This window comes from Barbatula barbatula (genome assembly GCF_947034865.1).
Source record: "Barbatula barbatula genome assembly, chromosome: 7".
Taxonomy (NCBI): domain Eukaryota; kingdom Metazoa; phylum Chordata; class Actinopteri; order Cypriniformes; family Nemacheilidae; genus Barbatula; species Barbatula barbatula.
Window position 1 is genome coordinate 18686381 of NC_136770.1, and position 20918 is coordinate 18707298.

At 36.9% G+C, this 20918-nt stretch overlaps 1 protein-coding gene across 1 annotated transcript in view; it reads right to left on the reverse strand.

Annotated features, from left to right (window-relative positions):
* The window catches only part of lrrc7 (leucine rich repeat containing 7), a gene marked incomplete at its 5' end in the record, with an annotated part of 48297 nt that extends 38842 nt beyond the window's left edge, over positions 1-9455 (reverse strand). The window contains one exon of the mRNA XM_079459938.1: positions 9431-9455. Within this exon, the coding sequence (XP_079316064.1) occupies positions 9431-9455 (25 nt within the window). The remainder of the gene's footprint in view (positions 1-9430) is intronic.
* Between the last annotated feature and the right edge of the window lie 11463 nt (positions 9456-20918).

Genomic DNA, 20918 nt, shown 5'->3' on the forward strand with positions numbered 1-20918 from the left:
ACACAACGTCTCGTTCCCTGCATCAGGGAACATAGGTTACATACGTAACCGAGTTGATATTTATATGCTTTTTCTAAGAAGTTTCTCCTCATGTTAAGTTTTGAAATTTTGACAGATAAGTTGTCTAATGCTCAAAAAGGGAAATTCGTTGAGACAGTAGCAACATGGGTTCGTCCCATATAGTTTATGCATTAATAAAATAAATACACTGCATTTTTGCAAAACAAAAAAGAATGTACCAAACATACACCTCTTATAACATATAACTGTAATTGCACACATCTCAGCAATAAGCCACACAATATGACGTATCATCAAAGGTACGGAATGAGTTTTGTGCCTAAGTTTTGTCCAGAAGTATGAACAATAACACAAGTGATTATGTAATTGTGATTAACTGAAAAATCACTGACCAATGACTAGGTGTTGTTGACATGTAAATGTGTGTGTGGGCATATGTTAATGCTTTGGGCTCTTGACGTCAGATATCCAAGAACTTCAGAACAAGCACTCTTTGAAGCTTGCAGTTGTTTAAACAAATGGAGAAATTGTTTTGAGTTGCGAAGGTTAAAGTATTCATTTAAAAGAAGTTTCTTTCATCACAAAAAAATTAAGAAAATATGATTCCTCCTTGTTATACAACCTCTTAACACAAACCAAAATAAATATACTAATAGTTTATTAGACACACTGACAGTGATAAAGGAGCCAATCTTGCCGTTAAACACCAAGTAAATATGCACAAAATTTTAGCTTAAGCATTGTAGATATTTTAGGTCACCTTGACGGAAGGGAGTCCTAGCTGCCTATGTGGATCTTGGGGCTTGCGCTAATGGAGACAGATCCAGGACAGAAAGCAGAAAAGAGAGAGCTTTTTTTAGACAAGACAGAAAGGAAATAGAACAGGTAGCTCACCCTTGAATTCTGCAACTTTTCACGTCCCCTCAGACTCTGTCATCTTATTTTTTAACATCTCACAACTCAAGTCACTCAAATCATGATTTGTTCATGACACTATGTGAATAATCACTTATTGTAAATGATAATAAAATTGAATGTAGATTTTAAATACATTTCATTAAAGAACCTGCAAATACAATGAGTAGGAAATGTAATGTGACTTGACAATGTGTTTAAGCAAAAAAAGAAGATTTGCCAAAGGAGGAAAAAATAGCGAATAATCTCATTCAGGCAGAAGTAGTCACATTCATGGTTAGCCACAATGGCCTTGATACAGAACACAATCTGCGTGCCACAGGCTCAGGTCTGATAAGCAAACAACAGTCGCGTTGGTGGCTTAAAAACATGCCATCAACCCAGCACTGTAAATCTGTTTAGAAGTAGCACAATAATCTCAGCAGCTTCATACAATGTTGTGACGGGGGCAACCCGTGATATTGGAAGTCACTCGCAAAAACTGACAAGGATTAATTTGCCTATTTAAATGCTATTCATGAAATTTAAAACAAGTTACTTAATACCCCAGTAAAAACAAATTAAATGGTAAGCTGATTGCAACGGCTTTCATGTGCCTATTTAATGAACCGTGTACACAGGCGGTGAATTCAGAGATTACGTGAACCCTCAGAGAAGAGATAGTGGAAAGCAGTAAAGTTTTTAAATGTTTCTGCTGGAAAACATCCAAAAGGCAGAGCTGCCCATCATTCGTGAAATTACACAGAAAAACGTTTCACAATCCAAAAGTGCACTCCATGTAATAACATTCAAGTTTTGACAAAACTAGCGCTGCTGCCTTTCTGAAACCTCGTCTCGATGTTTCATGAGATTTCAAACCTGTTTTACTATTTGACCATTGACTAACATAGTAGGAAATTTTGCTTTATTCATTTCTTTGTTTTGTTGAACACAAAAGAACATATGTTACAGGTTGTACAAAAGCAAAGTTTTAAGTCAATGGTGGCCAAGAACTGTTTGGTTACAAGCATTCTTCCAAATATCTTTCTCTTTGTTCCTCCAAACAAATGAATTGATACAGATTTGGAACAACCCGAGGGTGAGTAAATGATGACAGAATTTTTATTTTTGGATGAACTGTCCCTTTAATAAAATAATTGTACTAAATTCTAATCATCAGAGTTAAACTGTGTCTTTCTCTATCACTGGTAAAAAAATCTATGCTGACCATCACAACTGACCCTCAAACCAAAACGCAGGCAGAGCACAGTCTAATTAAAATTCCATGTCTGACGCAGCGAGGCCATGAGGCTCTGACCCAAGTAAAAAAAAACATGCACAGAATGTGAAATCTTCATTTATAGGGTCTTGGAAAATCTCTTCTGTCTCTGTGCATTACACTGGCTTGGACAGTATAGAGTCATGTGCTTCCATTTGTAATGGCGAAATGAAAATTCCTTGTTCTTTTTGTGCAGAAGCTAATACAAGACAGCAATGTCAAAATATAAAATCTAGGTAGCATTAAAAACGAACGCTGAATGAAAGCCTAAAGAAATGCAGCGACCATTTGGCTTTGTATAAACTCATACAAATATACAAATACACAGAGAGAACCATTGTGATACAGGTTTGTATCAGGGTAGTAAAATATACAGTAAGCGAGAATGGTTCTACAGCAAGCATGACCCCATTCTGCACTGAGAATCTTAATCTGAAATGAAATAAAAGAGTTTAAATGATGTGCTTTGTATCATTAGTCCATGGTCAGCCGCAGACCATGCATGGATTTATCACATCATGTTTTATTTCTTAGCCACATTAAACTCTGACCTACTTACTTTTGATTGCCTCAGTATTCGAGAATAGAAAAAGCACACGACTTCTGTAAGTGAGGCCTCAAGCTCATGGTTAAAATGGTTTGACATACCAAACATATTTTTCAGTACCCTCATATTCAAGATGTCTTGATATTCCTTAACTTGTAGGTTGCACTGTGACCAAATACAGGTGATGGTGGCAATAACATCCACCAAAGCTTAATCAAGGTACAGCTTTTTTGACATCCAACATTGGTTTTTCATATAGATTAGTTGGCCAATTTAAATTATGTCGTTATTTGTTAAAACAAAATCAGCCTTAAAGATGAGGTAACACACGCAGTTTCTGCCAATTTCATACTGTATTAATCTTAGTACCTATACATTAGTATTGCATTCTTCGTATGTTCGAAGAGCATTTAGTTTGATCAAATTTATAAAAGACAGATAGAGCTGTACGGTAATGTTTGGAAAAAGAAGAGCACCTGGCATGCAGGGGGATCTGAACCAGTGGTGCATAGGGGTGCCGCCACTGGCGATTGTGCCAAAATATTATTCAACGTTTTTTAAACCCCTCGCTCTGTGACATATCACCAAATGGATCAAGCAGGGAAACTTCCTGCGGGGCTGAAGGTTGTTAAAGCTGTTAAATCTCCCACTGTCATGGATATAAGCTAGTTGTCGGGGTCTTCATTAAACATCAGAATGCACCTTCCCCATATGACGTGAGCTGTGCAGTTTGAACGTCAGGCCTGTGTTCTTCATACACTGCAGATGTGTCTTCTGCAAACAGCATGAGCTGACGCGTCTTCTCCATACAGCGCACAGCTCATAGCACCGTGAGACACCGTTTTCATGAAATATTAACCACAAACTAAAAATGTTTTAAAGTAAGGGGATGATCCAAAGATCTTTTATTTATTTGTTTTATAATGTGAGTGTATTTTATCCATCTTATTTCGTTTTTCAATAAAACTTATAAAGTTTCAGTTAAAGTATGTTTAACAAAGACTAGGCTACTATTTTGTTGATGTATTTATTAATTATCTATTAATGAACCTCAAAATAAGCACTCGTTTTAAAGTGGGAAAAAATACTTTTTGCTATATCCTAGAAGGCGAGTAGGTTATATACGGTATACGTCTTGGTCGTTCAAAGAATACAAAATACCCTTATTTGGGCTTTTATTTAGTTATTATAAGCAAAAGATCAAATAAAAAATTGTTTAGCCTTTTATCCGGAAAAAAAACAATCGTCCGATTTTACAATTATCAGAATAAGCTTAATTTATTGTGCATTTCTGTGCACTAACTTTTTGAACTTATGTCAATGATGTATTGAAATGATTTAACATATAACAAGAATGACTCCAAAAGGTAAATAAAACTTGTCTACAGATTTTTTATGTGTGCTTTGTTTTTATTGGGTTGGGGTGGCGGATGGAGGGGCGCAAAAACTTATCCCGCATACCCTTCAGAAAATGTGCAGTTGCGCCCCTGGGCGGAAAAATACACCATCTCATTGATTCACTATAAGTTTGTGTTGTTGACATTATGCACGTACAAGCCGATTGCCAACAAAGACGTGAAGCGGAATTGATGGGCGGGCTCTTTCTCACACTGGCTGGTTGACTCGTGGGCGTGCCCTGCTCTTTTGCTCACGGCATGACGCGTGGGCGTGCTTGTCCAATAAGGGACTAAGAACCCTTGTTACATAATCGGAATCCATGTTCGAAAAAAACTTTCCGAAACCTGAACGAACCCTGGCGGAGTGAATCGAGTACAGAAATACTATTTCATATGTTCAATTTATTTTTTGACAAGTCGACCATGTTAAGCTCTGATTGAATTATGACATGAGCAACGCAAACATTTTTGACAGTGATGATGTTTATGATTATCTGTTAGAGAAAAATTATCATTTTTGTTGATCTACTAACAAAAATGAGCTGGCAAAAAGTAGTCATTTAAAAGAGTGTTCAGAGTCTGCACCACTAACTTAGCATAGAAAATGCTTAGCACCATCTATACTTAAAAACTAAAAGACATCATCTCCTTTATAAGATTTAAATTGTGAAGTGCTTTGTAAAGCTGCCAGGAGCTAATGCACTGATCAAAGGAAGACGAATCAATCATCTTTATAAAAATGAAACTTGATTATTAACAATAAAAAGATTTTGGTTTAAGATAATAAATTGCCTGATTATGTTTATATTTTATGCCCTTAGATAATGATTTGAAATCTGTATAGTTATCTGGAGATTGTATAGCCTGTAACTAACATGAAATTATGAGTCTGATGGAGCCTTATCATGGTCCGGAGGTTGACTTAACACAATCTGAATTCCGCCATTTTGGCAGGCATTCAGGATAGTGCTAGAGCGGCTGTCTCAATGGTATTAAAAATGGTCAAACAATAATTTTAAACCAGACCATATAGACTTTACAAATTATACTATTTTAACATGGTGGAAGGCTGCTGTGTGCCAGGATTCCAGAACAGGTGTGGAAAAGCAAAGGGCAAATAATTTGATCATATTCCTAAGGATCCAGAATCCTTGATAGACGATTAAATGGTTTACTAAAATATAACGTGCTAACAAACAAACGTCACCGCTATCTCCTCCTCTCTGTCGTTATGCCAAATCCTAAACAAGACACATGAGAGCAGCACTCGCCTAGTCCAGCTGTGCAATCGCAGTGGGTCCTAACACAACACGTGTCTGACCACCACCCATGGCTTCAAAGGAGGGTCATTTCATTTTTATGGAATGTTTAACCTGCAAGATCAATGACAGCTAGGGTAATTTATGTTAGCTAACAACACAGTTGACTTACCCTTCCAAGCAGGTTAAAGCCGGCAGTCTCCAAAGTTGAATATCCATTACAAAATTCATGTCAACCACTCAGGCTTTTAAAGAGTCTCCGGAGAAAGACGATGAAAAGCTTATGAGGTAGTTTTAGATAATAGGATCCTGCAGGTCAGGAAATGTATCTGTTTCGTTATCAATACACGTTAAAAGCACCCCGGGACCATTAAAGGGATCTGTTTTGTTTAATCCATTATGATTCGCTATACACAGGTCTATGTCTTTTGAATTAAAGTGTGCAGGAAACTCCGTTGCCTTGAAACTCATGCTGGCGCCATTTATTTCATATTCGCTCCCGGCTGTCCTTGCCTGCCAGGATGGCGGTGTAAACAGAATAGGTCACATGACTGCTGGAGCTCTATGGGCTGTCATTTCTGCATAAGCTTTTTTAAAGTATCAGAAAGAATGTTCTGCTGCCGCAATGTAATATTTTTTAACAGAATAACAAATAAGAACATGTTGTGTGGGAAAGACCAATAAAGTGCACATGAGCAGCCATAAAACATAGAAAATACTGATATGATAGCTTGCGTTATAAAGTTCCAAAGACAATTTTAGGAGGAGCTTGATTATCCAGTCCTGTCAGTCCTCACGTATAAGTAGTAAGCTTCTGTCCATCTTTACCAAAGTTTCCCATCATTGTGACAAACGTGTTGTCAAACCAGCCATGGAAAACTTTCACGGATCATTTCAGTTTTTCAGAATTTTCTATTTGTAAGTTTGTGTTTAGGTAAAATTGTTAATTTTTGTCCTTGTTATTCTGTCGATTTATAGCAATATTTCTCCCAAATAATTTTTTTTTATATTTGCATAAAATGAAAACTGGAAAAACAGGTCAAAATAACAGAAAAGATGCGTTGTATTTTCTCAGACCTCACATAGGCTACTGCAAAGAAAACTAGCTTTACTTTTAAGCAATACCCTGATAAAATGTATTTAGGAAAAGTTTAAAAAAATGTATGTGATAAGATGGATTTTTATCACTTTTCATGTCTCTTTTCATGCTGTCAGTCTTTAACATTGCTGTTGGATGACTTTATGTCACTCCTAAAGTTTGATTTTGTTGAAATTGAACAGACACTGGACTGGAATAGCCACAAATACATCTATAAATGCTGATTAAATGAAGATTTGAATAGGTATTTTAATATGGGCCGAGGCAAAATAAAAGAACAAAATGAAACGCCTTAATTAATAAAATAATACAACTATCCTTAAATCTAAAATAAAAATTACATTTATTTTATTTTAGTTATACCACAAACAAGGTCTTAGTGACTGCCAAGCATTGGGTCAAACCTCAGGAGACCAGTATTATTAATTTGCAAAAAAAACAAGTGTTGCTTCATGTCCTTAGACATACAGTACCAAAAAGCTAAATGTTTCTTGTAATTGCCCACAAGCCTACAAATGGAGTCACAATGTTGCATAAAAGCTCAACATGGAAGTCACAATACGTGCTAATATAAAGCCCATTTAGCAAATTACTTTCATAATAATTTACTATGACAGAAATGATCAATGAGTGACAAAGGCTCAACTTTGAAAAAGACAGAATAAAAGAAAATGATGGTGTATATTTTCTAAGGACATCACAGCCCGAGAACATGAAAACTACAAAAAGATTGACATTTATGGATTGGTCTCATAAAGCCATTTCTAAGTAATGGTCGCCAAAGGCAGTAAAATATTCTTCCTTAAACAGAACAGGGCCCTACTGTCTGCAAGCCAATGTAATGCACCATTTAAAGTGAAAGAATGAAGAGGGCTATGCCTCTTACTAGCATACAAAGAGCATAACTAAAGCTTCTAAGGATAGCGGCATTACATAACATTTTCACTCTCACATTCTGAGAGAAAACATTGAGACATCACATCACATGGCATGACATATCAATTAAAAATGATGCTGTGTTGAGACCAACACATCCTTAGAAAATGCAAGAATGACTGTATATATTCGAAATATATAAATATACATATAGCAGAAGTAAAATACTGCAATATAAGCACAAACATTTCTCATTCTAACCAAACAAAATGATCTGCGCTAATGAAGTGAATTTCTAAATTAATTTCTATTGTTATTATCCTAAAAGGAATATTTAGAGGAACATCTTAGACAAAGTTTGGCAGTAAAATAAAATGTTTGTTTACATACGTTTTCTTAGATTTGAAAGAGCAACTTCTACATTTAACATCACAGCAGAGAAATCTAGTTGTACACTGGTCACTGGAAGGATGGGCAGGATGTTTTGAGAGCTCATTTATTATCATTCAGATTTCCATCATAATAGAAACTGATGAGATACATTCACATATTATAAGACAGACCGCACTCAGCAGACACATTAAACCAGCTGCAGCACTAGCTGATCCTATTCTTCTGATTTGAACAGTTTTGGCAGCAAAACTAAAGGCATCTTGCTCAAAATCATTTTTTTTCATACACAGACAGTGGTTGGCATTTGGCAGCAGGACAGTACATATCAGTGCCCTCGGTGACAGCCTCCGCTTTGGAATAGATCCAGCAGGCCCTTCCAACTCACTCCCCTGCTTGCGGAGGGCTATTTATCTCCTGACAGCCACAATGCCCATCATACAAACATCTTTCCACCGGACATGCCACTCAGCTATTGTTCAGCCGTCACATCCGCTATGGTCCTATGTGTCTGTCAGAATGGGACGCTGCAATCCCTAATCTGCTTACACCTGCCCACCGATTTATCGGAAGCATACATGCCTGCTCAGGTTATGACAGGTTGGCATGTTCAGAGGTTACAGCTTCTCTGAACAGACTGACAAAGTTAATAGACTCTATGCACTGTGGGTCTATGCTGGTTTAGCCACCTCCGCTCTCATAGGGCTGAGGTCATTTGTGATAAGGATTTTTGCTTACTAAAAAAGGTTTTAGCGAACTGAAGCACTACAGCTCTGCATTGGTGAGTGCCTTTGTGATCAAGCCTCAAGTAAGATCTCCGTTTTTATCATATTTGTGGATGTAGCTTGAAACGGATAGCCTGAAGCCGTCCCCTTTTTGGTTGTCGATGTATGATGTAGTGTTTGGATTACTTGACTCATGTCTTTGACCGTAATCCTATGTGCATCTTGAGCGAAAGCATCATTGCGCGCCGGATGTGACTGAGACAAAACGCGGAAGCGATCATTCACAGCAACTGTGGTAAGAAACATCTGTTTCAATAATTGTTCGTTGATACATTTGTACTAGAAATGCGATCGAATATGTACAAGCAAATACCTCTGGAGCTAAAAAAGTATTATTTTTGGACAAAACTTCAACGCTTTCCTAATGAACTCTTTAACTTAAAGCCTATTAAATATCCAAAGAAAAAAATCTTAGAATTTTGCAACGAAACATGTTTATAATCAATGTATTTGTGTACTGTATATAGCAATGATGTCATTTATATAACTTAAACACGCAAAATTGTATTTTGCTTTAAACCTCTGGTTTAACTCAAAGGAGATACAAGATGGCATCACATCATTTAGGCCTTCGGGTTTCACCTGGACAGTATTTTAGAGGCAAAATATCAAGTGTCATTAACTTTATGTTATGGCATTGTAATGAAAAAAACTAGCAATATGTATATCACCACAGTGCAACTGAATTGCTGTGGTATTGCTATTTCTTTACAAATCCATACTGTGACTGTGAAATATCAGTTGACTAAATGTCAAGCTCTGCATGGCATGCTGTTGAGCTCTAAACTAGGTATCATCGCGTTAACGAGACAAACCCAATCTGTTCGAACAAATTAAAGCAATAGTGGAGGTCGCATGTGACTATAAACGGTTTTTTACTTACACTGAATCGTTGAGTAATTGTCCATTAGACTACTTCTACAGATTGTTGTCGTATTCCAACAATAATCCCAAAATGTATCGGGTCTGACGCTGAGACAGGGCTCTGAACTGAAGAATCACACGACGGCGCGGTTTGTTCTCCGCTCCTCCATCGTTTCCCTTACACCAATGCAGTACTGAACGAACATAACGCGCTATACACCGACAAACTCTTCTCCTGATGCCCTATCGAGACGATGCAGACAATAAACTGGGTTTAGGGCATTCCTCTGCCATGTCCTCCCATTTACTGAGGAGGAACGGGAATTCAAATTCATTGCTAACGATTACATCGCGTCTGCTTTTCGTTACGCATATTCAGTGAAACATATAGACGTGTCAGTCATCGCAAGTGCTCGCAGGAGTCGTGACAGATTGCGGTCAAAATAACCTGTGCATTTGCCCTTGTTGTCTGCCCATTTTGTCCCGAATATATGCGGTTTAGTGAATCAAATCCAGTGAAGAGAGACAGCGGATCGGCGGGAGGCACTTCATCCGGATAGCACGAGCGCAGCGCGAGACTCTGTCCCCGGTACCGGAGAGTCAGATCATCTGAGGGTGTGATCGGAGGGAGAGGAGTGGTCTGAATGAGAGAGAAAAAGTGCGGAGGAGAGAGAGAAACCCGACATGACGTGATGAAATACCTGAACTCGCTGAACACACTATTGCGCTTATCTGTGGATAGAAAAAAGTAGACTTATGAATGAATGACGCAGTGGGCTACTATATAACCAAAGTTGATGCTACAATAGTTACAGCAATGAAACTTCGATTACATTATTTTTAATAGCATCTAGACTGATACAAAACTATGTGATTGTGGTGAAACCATGGGTTTAATGTGGTTTTACTACAAACGGGCATTTTCAAAGGCATTGTCATAAAAAAGGTTTTCGCTCAAAGAACACAATTTCTTATCATTTTTAACACAAGCTTTTTCTTCAATGCTGATGAAAGACTATACTGTGTTTTGTCACGATACAATAATTATAGTAAAACAGATGCCAATAATTCTAGGCTATTGAAAACGTTTTGGGCTGGGATTCCCGAAACCTTCGTATCACTACGTCTTTCTTAAGAGAAGATTGCTGCCACTCTTTAAGGTTTAACTTAAGAATGACGTATAGGGTTAAGAGGGTTTCGGGAAACCCAGCCTTGGTTCTTTATTACTGTTCTTGATGGCAATCTTCAGATTTTGGCAAGATATGACAGCTGAATGTCCAAATACTCCCGAGTCTGACTGGCTGAAACCGTTTGACATAAATGACATTGGATTGGAAGACTGGAAGTTAAAAAGTTGACTGTTACAAGCTAACAAAATATGAATTGATTTGCTGTCCTATATGCACAAGTATACAGTGTTTGTTGCACTTTATTATTAGAATGTTTCATCGTTTTGTCCTGGCTGTTCATAACAGAACTTATACCCATTTTAAGGTTCTGACCCAACGAAAAAGAACCACTGAACTACCATAATGAAGTTATAGATTTAATAAAAAACTTTTTTTGGGGCTTAGTTTGGACCAAATCGTTAAACAAATTTGCTTCACCCAAAACAGCTTTTTGTAAAATGCTTTAAAGAATGTACCATAAACAGGTAATATCACTGCATGTGAAACATCGAAAGTGTGGATTACATACACACTGTGAGTGTTAATTTGACAATTTTTAGCACTGGCGATTTTACGGTGCAGAGATACGTCTCTCCTGTCTCTAACCATGTTCTGCTTCACCTTCATTTATATAAAAGTCAACCATTTTAATGTAGCAGAACAGATCAGATCAATGGTAACAAAATTCCATTTAGATGAGAGAGATAGATAGATGCATACTTAAATTACAGAAGCAACACTGAAAAATCCAGACCCTGTGATCATTTACTGAGAGTAAAACTTAATTAATCCCAACGTGGCTCATAACAAAGTATTCAGCGATCATTAGAGAGTTTTCAGCTTTCCTGTGGCTCAGTGGTTAGAGCATAGTGCTAGCAACGCTAAGGTCATGGGTTCGATCCCAGGGATTCCAAATAGTCAGAAACAAATGTAAAGTATAATGCAATTTAAGTTGCTTTGGATAAAAGCGTCGGCCAAATGTATATCTAGAGACTGAAACAAATTGACTCATGCACGAGCACACAATATATCATCACATTATCCCGGCATAACTGGGATTCACTATAAGATTGAGTGTTGTTTACATAAAGCATGTACGCGCGGATCGCCAACAAAACAGACATTTGACTTAAGTTCACTTACCACGTGTGGTTCATGTCCAGCATCTTTTTAAGCGCTGGAACTGATCCCCCTGTCAGTTTCAAACGATCTCCAAATCCAGCACCGATAATTAAACTTTCCTCACCCAAATGCAGTGAACAAACAGACACAGCTGAACTTCTGCAAAGCACATTGATGGGTGAGCTCTTTCTATTACTCTAGCTGGTTGATGTGTGCTCGTACTCTTTGTCACGATCTCGCTGGTTGGGCGTGCTTTCCTGGAGAACTGGCAAATACAGGACTAAGAAAAGTAATAACTTTGCAAATAAATATGAATATGAGCATTCTGAGAGACTACATTAAAGGAACTGTGGTATTCATGCACTTTCAAAAAGAAGCTCAGAGATTCTCTCTTCAATCTCTATTTGTAATATAATTTCATATATTACACAAAAAAACATAACATGAAGTTAAAATACTTTTTGGTGCTGTGCGTTGGAAATAATTGCACTTTTAGGGGAAAATCTATCCGGGAAATTATCTTTTTTTCCACAATAATGCGCTAACTCTCTACCCAATGCAAGTTTACTGCAATTGATCGCCCATTGCATCTTTGTACAGGGCAAATACCTATACACGAGGGTCACTTGGGGCATTATATTAGGACAGTAATGAATTTAACCTTCAGAGTCACTTCTGTATTTCTGGCAAAGAGGCAATGCTGCTTCGGCCTAGGTGCAATGCTTTATTTCTGCTTTAGGAACAGAGCTGTACTTTTGCTCTGCACCACAGCATTTCCATGGTGTCTTTTTGTTCTAAGAGGATGTGTTGTCTCTGCCCTGGGTGCATTGCTGTTTGTCTGCTCTATGAATTCTTTATTTATGCATTGTGAGTGTCATTGTATATTTGAATGCTGTATTTTTTCTATGAAAACATAAACTAGAATGAAACGCTAATGCTGATATACTAGCTATAAATCCTACCCGAAGACAAGTGCAGACACAGTTTTTATAACAAAATCACTGTTTAATGCTTTATAGGCTTGACTAAAGCATGCGATTATCTATGAACGTGCAAGCATAACGGGTGTGTTATTGAATAAAATGCAAAACTGTACAAAAAGATAATGTTCATGATGCTTCTAAAGCACACTTCTAAGGCACATTTCAGCGCTCCATCCAAATCTCAACCCTGCAACACTATTTGTACTTAGCTTCCCTGTGGGCTCTCTGTTGCCATAGAAACATCATCCTTCTCTCCATTCTTTCTGGTAGAGCTGAGTAGATGGATAAAGTGTATGAAGAGAAAGTGAAGGACAACAGGATTAGGAACTGGGTCCAGATCCCTCAAGGAAGCGAAATTGTGGCAATAGCAGGTTTGCATTTATGTTTTTAATTGGTTAACAATACATACAGATATAGAGACAACTGTAGTATCTGACTAAAAATGGCTTATTCCGTACAAAGATGTTTGCAGCTACAACAGGCACAATTGGAAACTTTCAATTCAACATTTTAGCAATTTGTCAGTAGTTGTAGATAATATTAACATACTTGTAGAACAGATGCATATTTGTGTCAGATCGGCCTGTGTAACAGATGGATACAACATAGAATCCTGATGCCCAAAGCCCAAACACAGTAATGTAATTCACCTTTGCGGAAATCTGCACTGGGCAACTGCATGGGGCCAAATGGATTTGAATGCAAACAAATGTTTTGAGTGTAGCCACATATCTCTACTAATCTCAGCTGTCTGGGGCAGACTGGTTAATCACTTGTATGCCTGGCAGGGCAATTCTATTTGGCAAAGCCATGCTTAGAGTATTCCAAGAACTGTCTCAAGGGTGCTCCAAGTCAATGTCTCCCTTCCCTTTTGTTATTGTTAAATTGTTAAGCAGGATTCATTCCATTCAGGAAACAGGATAGGACTCATAAAAACAACAACGTCTATGTCAAACTAAATATCCAGTCTGATATTTCGAGGAGAGAGCTGACAAAAGTAAAAAGTGCATTGCACTCATGTGGTTCGAAACCTGTATATGACATTTTCTTCTGTGTAACACAAAAGATGATATTCTGCTGAAGAAAGTAAAAAAAAGGTTTGTAATGACATCAGGGCGAGTCAATGATGCACGAATGACGCATTTAACATATTTATTTAGTTTTACATTACAACTGTTGGAACATTCTGAGCTGACTTAAGCTACACACAGTCAAAAAGTAGGCCTAAATGATGGAGGAAACCCTTTTTGCATAAATCAAATCTAGACATGATGTTTAATATACATTTTAGTCATATCACAGGAGTCAGGACAAAGATGTTGTCGTGTTTTCGGTTCTTTGTAACCTATTTACAAAACACGCTCTACAGTTTGTCCATTTAGGGCTACTGAAACAACATGCCGAATTTCATGCAAGGGGATACGTAGTGTATGTAGATAGAAATAGCTAATTCTATGGTAATCAAAATATAGCGCTGTATGGTAGGTCTTTATACACCTCTGAAGACATAGTTATGCATATAATATTGCATTTCTGTCTGTAGTTTCTCCTAAATATTAAACACAGGACCTTTAAATTAAGCTCAAAAAGTAAAATATCACCCATAAGTGAAATACAGGCAGATAAGTGACCTTTAATTTTTGCAAACATGCTTTTTACATAATTTTACATAAATACTGTAGTGTGTGAGTAATTTTTTATTGGATGAATAAAGTTGAACAGTTTCTGCATTTCCTATATCTTTCGATGTAGGCTAGTTTAAGAAAACTTGTTCAAAACTGACAGCGATTTTGCAGTGACTTTTTATCACTAGTCTGACTCAACACTGTGTGGCCGTACATTTGTCAATAAACAGTAATATGCAAAAAAGTTATATGATAAATAAAGATTCATTTTCTTTGTAAGAGAGTTTTTAGTGCATAGCTAAAGACCATCCCTGGGCTTCACCAAGGTGCAATAAATAATTTAAGATATTCCTTTGGATCAACTCTCAACCTAAATTCAAACAGAACATTACATGTCATGGGACCATTATCTTTTACTTCATAGACATCCAGCTCTTAGTTCATGTAATGTATTTTACATTCATTCCATTTGAATAATAATAAGGAATTAAACTGAATTTGTTTGTAATGTATTTAACTGAACATGCTTTTCCATCTTTGAAATGTAAAGAACGATATATTTAACTATTTATAGTCTCCAATTAATACATTATTTCTAAATGTCCAGATAGTACAACATTCAACACAGTAAGTAAAAAGAGCACTCTTGTATGGCTCTCCGCTTGACTGGCCAATCAGAGCAAACATGACCGCTGTCCATGGCAACATAAATGCGTAACTTTCATATTCAAGGTCTTATTTCTTTACATAGACAATATAAAAGAGCACCCACTTCTATAAAAAACCCATACTGTAGGTTACCAAAAACATTGCTCTGAAGAAAAGCGGCAATTTAATATTGGAGCTACGGTACATGTTAGATAACTAGTCCATACAATCAGCATATGGATTGCAAAATTAAATTACAATAAAATATCTCCAAGCTTCATTTTGAATACAGCAATACTTTAGGTTGTGACATACTGAACAAGAGGCCTATCATCAGTCATGCTAGTATAATGAAGGTTTAAAAGACAAGTAACCCACAGGCCTCACCAGCAGACCTGCGATTCTGCCAGCCTCAGCATGGAACAGAGAAGTGTGAAACCATAGCCAGGAGCGGTAATGATATGAGAAAACTCTCAATTATTCACCCTGAGAAAACGAATTCAGGAGAGCGAACAGTAAATGTGAAGGGACATATATTAGAAACGTAAAAATGCAACTTTAATGTTTCATGTAATGAATTGTTTAACTAATACAGTATAATGTTAAATCTCAAATCAATAGTTGGTGTGCAGTTACTTATGTGGCAAGTAGTTAAACGTAGATAAAGTACAAAACCGATCACCTTGTCCAGGGTTTATTGTACTGTATATTAACAGTTTACTGACTGCACATACAGTATGTCACGTCTGCACCAGTAAAACAACTGCCATTGAGGTGAATGAAACGCTAATGCTAGCTTTCTCCAAGTGTTATAGACCTCCTTGAACTGAACCTGGCAGGCTAGGTACGAATATGTGTGGTGCCATGGAAACATTGTGGGATGTAATGGAGAAAATCCAAGTGGAATGTCATGGAAACACTGTAAGGGCTAATAAGGTTTAACCATGAAAATCTCATCATGACATCAAGCTGCACATGTGAGAATTACAACATTTTTTAGGACGGCATGGTCCCAAGATTGAATTTGCCCACTGTAATTGCATCACATGCTCAGAATTTTTAATATTGTGATAATGAAAAATGTATGCGAGCAACAATGATCCTGAGCTACCAGTCAGAACCCTGATTCATCGCATTCATATTTTCCTCTCCTGACTTTTGTGGAAGAAGGAAATGGAGACAAACATTAATAACGTTAACGCAAACAACCGAATAACGTATCATTCCAGAAAGTGATCATGTGACCTTACTCACAAGAAGAAACTGACACAGAGACTGGGAAAAGTGGGTGTCCGGGGGGGAACTAGTGTTACACCACCTACCACTTTGCCTCTTCAGGGACTCCAGGCTTTCTCTGCTATCCACGCTGCTGAGGTGTAGCTTTGCTCCATCTGCCACTGTTGCCATGGCAACAAGTCCCACTGATCTACATAAGAGCATGGAGGGAGATCTGGTCGTCTGATCTATTAGCATGACTCAATGACATATTCATCTTTGCCAGTCCAGGAGCCAGTCATTTTGGAGGAACGACCAGACGTAATAAGGCTGACCGCTGAATGTAAACACTTCAAAATACATTCAAAATTTCATTCTCTGAAAATGAAACATGCTATAAATTTTGAACAACAAAAATAAATCTCGCAGTTTTGTGAAAAAATGCGGAAGATACCGCCAGACTTTAAGTACAATATAAAGGTTTAAAATGTACATCTTTCTAACTGGAATTACAAACTTCAATAAAAACTCCTTCAAAGCTGTGACAAAAAAAGATCCTGATATTTTAATTGGGATCTATTTATATTTACTAACAAATATTCCTTTTTATTTATTTACTTTGCATTTATTTTTCAAAGTCTCGTAATATTGAATACTTGGCTATAAAACAGTTACAGACTATTTTCATCATTATTTCCTAAGAAAGAAGATTTTTTACCAAGAAAAAAGATAATTCAAGAAATTCACCTTAGCAATTTGTTGAATTCTGAAGCAATAAAATGATTTGCATTTAAGAGCATAGTATTATTGAAATTATTACACAAACCATTTATGTATTTGGGTTATGGACTCAAAACCTCTATATTGTAGTTTAAACTGACTGGTAATACAAATCTTTAGCCGAAAAATGTTGCTATGGTTACCAGTTTGTCAATCATCAGAAATACGGGAGTGTGTACTATGTGTACATGGCTTAAGTCATTCGCAAACTAGAGGGCGGGGCTAGGAAAGCAGTTGTTGATATTCTTCTGTGGAGGCGGTGTTCAACCTATCAATGACGTCATTGTTGTTCGCTGGGCCTGGTGTCCACAAAAAATGTCATTTTAGTAACAAGGACGTCTTCGGTTGTGATACTTACAGGATGTTCGTTTGAATACGATGAGCTTGTATATGACAAAAGCTCAGGTTAAAATAGATTTCTTAATTCATGACATCTTATATGAATAATTCTCACATGTGTTATACTTTGGTCAGTTCATAATACTACTTTATGTAGTTTTATTTTATTTATTTGAATGAATTAAGAGCTGTTTCATGTCTATCCTTGAATCACTTAACTAATCAAGGTTAATATGGGATATAGAAAGTAATTATTAAGTTATTAAATACTTTTTGGATGGAGAAATTTGTACAGTAATCTAATTACACTATTAAATATGTAATTTGTAACTAATTCATTACTTTTTAGAGTAACTTGCCCAACAAAACCTGCACTACATGCTGAACCTTGTAAACATCTCTGGTTATTGATGACTGTGCAGGATTTGTTTCAATCGATTGTAGGGAAAGAATTTCACTTCATCCAGCATACATTTTTCACTTTGTGCTCTAAAGTGTCCAGTTACTGTTTTACAGAGTTAACTGCCAAAAGGACGACAACCAACTCAGGACCGAGAACCAACTCGAAAGAGCGAATCGCCTTCGAATCATGCATTGCTAGGTCTGTATAAAATGTCTGTGAAATGCTGTCATGAAATAACATCAACCACTGTCAGACAAAGAATATTTGTTCAATTTCACTGCACGGAATAAACATTGCCAGAGTTCTGCCTTTCTCATATTTAACATATCAAATAAGGACATTGAAACATTACAGTTGCATTTGATTTATCTGCTAAGCACAGAGCAATACTCCGGGCAATAAGATTGGGCCCACACAGAGGCAATCTAAAAATAAAAGCTAAAAGAGATTTAGCCACAGCTCTGTCTGTGCTGTTCATGCGGAAGTAAAAGTTATTTTGGAAACAAAAAAATAACATAGACAACTTGGAAATGTCATTTCTAGGTACATCTTAACCCAACATGACAGCATTAAGCACAGCTAAAATCTCTGATCTGCATATTTTGAGTCCGAAATACAATTCTATATAAAATTTCCTTTTCGCTTTGTGCAACTGTGTAAACTTAATTTGGTTGTGTATCACTTCTTTGTTAAGTAAGATGCAAGTAGGCCGTAAGCTCTCCGTAAAGTGAGAAGCTATATCTATATAGATACAAATTATGATATCATATAAATGATATATTCAAATATGGAAATGGAAAATATTCAGGCGGAATTTAAGTACTAAAGCAAACAGGAAGGACACATATTTATTTATTTTAATTTTAAATAATTGTGTTGCACGCAAAGATGGGGACATATGGCTAATGAAATCACAAACGCATATAGTGGATCAGAGAAAATCTTTACTGTTACTAATTATATTGTGCATTCTGGAGAGAATTTAACAAGTATGTTATTTACAAAATCTTCTTCCTAAAATCTAAGCTTGTGTACCTTAGTAATTCAATCCAATTAGTCTATCATATAATTCCAGAGATACATTTTGGTCAGAGGGTTACATTCATACTGTATAACTTTAAGTTTAGTGCGCAGTGTCCATTTTTGTTGTTCATTTACACAGCAACTAAGCTAAGTTGTAACTTCAGCACAGCTGGTGCAGCCAGCCCCCGATGGGTGAATTTTAATCTTCTTAAACCGAGAGGATAAGTCAAATGAGTGTTGTAAGATACATTCAGCATTGCAGACCCATCACTTTTTAAAATAGATGCTGGCATAAACTTGAATCCTACTTTCTATGATGCTACACCGTTCACTCATTTTCACATTCACATTTTATAAAGTAGGAGGGACGCTCGACTATTAATAAATAAACTGATTCATTTGATTTGTTTCACCCAACACAATCTAGTTTATTACACTAAAGTATGAACAAAAATGTACAGTAAAACCATAAAGTATATATTACGAACTGTTATTATTTTTAGTTTCAGTATTCTACTTAATGTGCAAAATTAATAACATCATTAATTATGAATATAAATAACATAAACAATGTTACTGTGTAAAACATTTGCTAAAACACACCAGATTTTCCTCTGACCTTGTATAGTTTTGTACATGGTTTCTGATGATGAGGGCATGTCAGGCAACCTGTCCACTTTGGCATGTGTCTATTTTGGCTAGCTTCAACAAAGGTTATGAATTTGTGCCATAATTCTGAGTTTGACTAAATGAATATTGTGAAGCATCGCAGTTAAGCCAATTTCATGTGCTATTCTGACTATATAAATATTAAACGCTTAGTTGTATTTTACTATTTTAATGAACAGCAGCACTGCATTTCTTTCCCTTCAGAACCAATCTTTACCCTATTTTTAGGTGAAGAATTTCTTTACATGGATCTGTGACTCAACAAAAATATCAGGAGCAAAGTCACACAAGAATTTAGGAGAATGTGTGTCAGAAACTACAGCGCTTGACTTAATTTCTCCCTAAGACCTCTCGTCTCCTAACCAAAGCCAACAGAGAGAAGGTGCTAATGAAAACACCTGGTTGAATGGCTGAGGGCGAGAAGTGTTTCTAAAACATTCATTGGGCCCCGCACAAGCTTGCTTTCATCCACATGAGCCGACTCATCTTGAATTATCTATCGCTTCTATAATCAATAGAAAACTCACCAGTAGGCCTACTGAAATCTATCGCAGTGGTTTCAATTCAGAGCAAAAGTGCGCTGCCTCTAAAAAACTAAAGTAATCGCTTTTTCTACAGCAGAAGTGCTTTGTAGGAGAAACACAAGCACGTTTTGTTTTGGCCCTTCTGTTGTTTCTCACATACGGCAGATAATATAAAACTACCATAATGATGAAATTGTCAAGTGCCATGCTGAAGTCTAGTACAAAACCACTCTCCTTGAAACACAGACAGATTTGTGTTCTTTGGGTATCATTCTGTTCCCTCTATAAAAGAAATACCACGTAAAAATTGTTCCAGCTAAATGAGTAATTTTTCCAGAATAATCATTCCATCTGTTGTGTTCGGCAGAGTCCCTCCACAAAACCCAAGTCTTCAGCTTCCCAAATCAAAATGTTGGACAATTGTGTCCAGCTGTTGCCAATCTCTATTGCAGGCCAAGGGCAGAAGTTGAATCACGGCATCATTTGTCTCACATCCAGACTGCAATAAAGCTCAGCGAACCCATTACATAAGTTCGCTCAGCCCTTCAATAGACATCAACCCGATCAACCCTCTATGACCACGGGAAATTATAGAGGCGTTTGGATTGTCATGACAGTTGACAGTAGTAATAGACACAGGACAAAAGATTCGCTCAACCACAGCCATAAACAGAAAGACTTTTTCTGACCTTGGTCATATTCTTCATTTCACATGCAAACCCATTGCAACTTCATATAAAACAAAGAATACATGCAGACAGAACCAGCGTCATTCAGACAGTACCAGCATCACAGTTTTTCACACTTACCAATTAGAAATAGGATGACCGTTTGTAAATTGTATTGCCCACTCTCTGTAGAGATTCCCAGAGCAGGCAGGGCTTCTGTGGATTATCACTGGTGTGTAAAGACAGCCACCCAGTTTATTTGTGTGCAAACACTCATGTTTTGCTCATCTTCAACCTCCTGTCCAAATCCAGCCAGCCTCTAGACTCTGATGGCATATC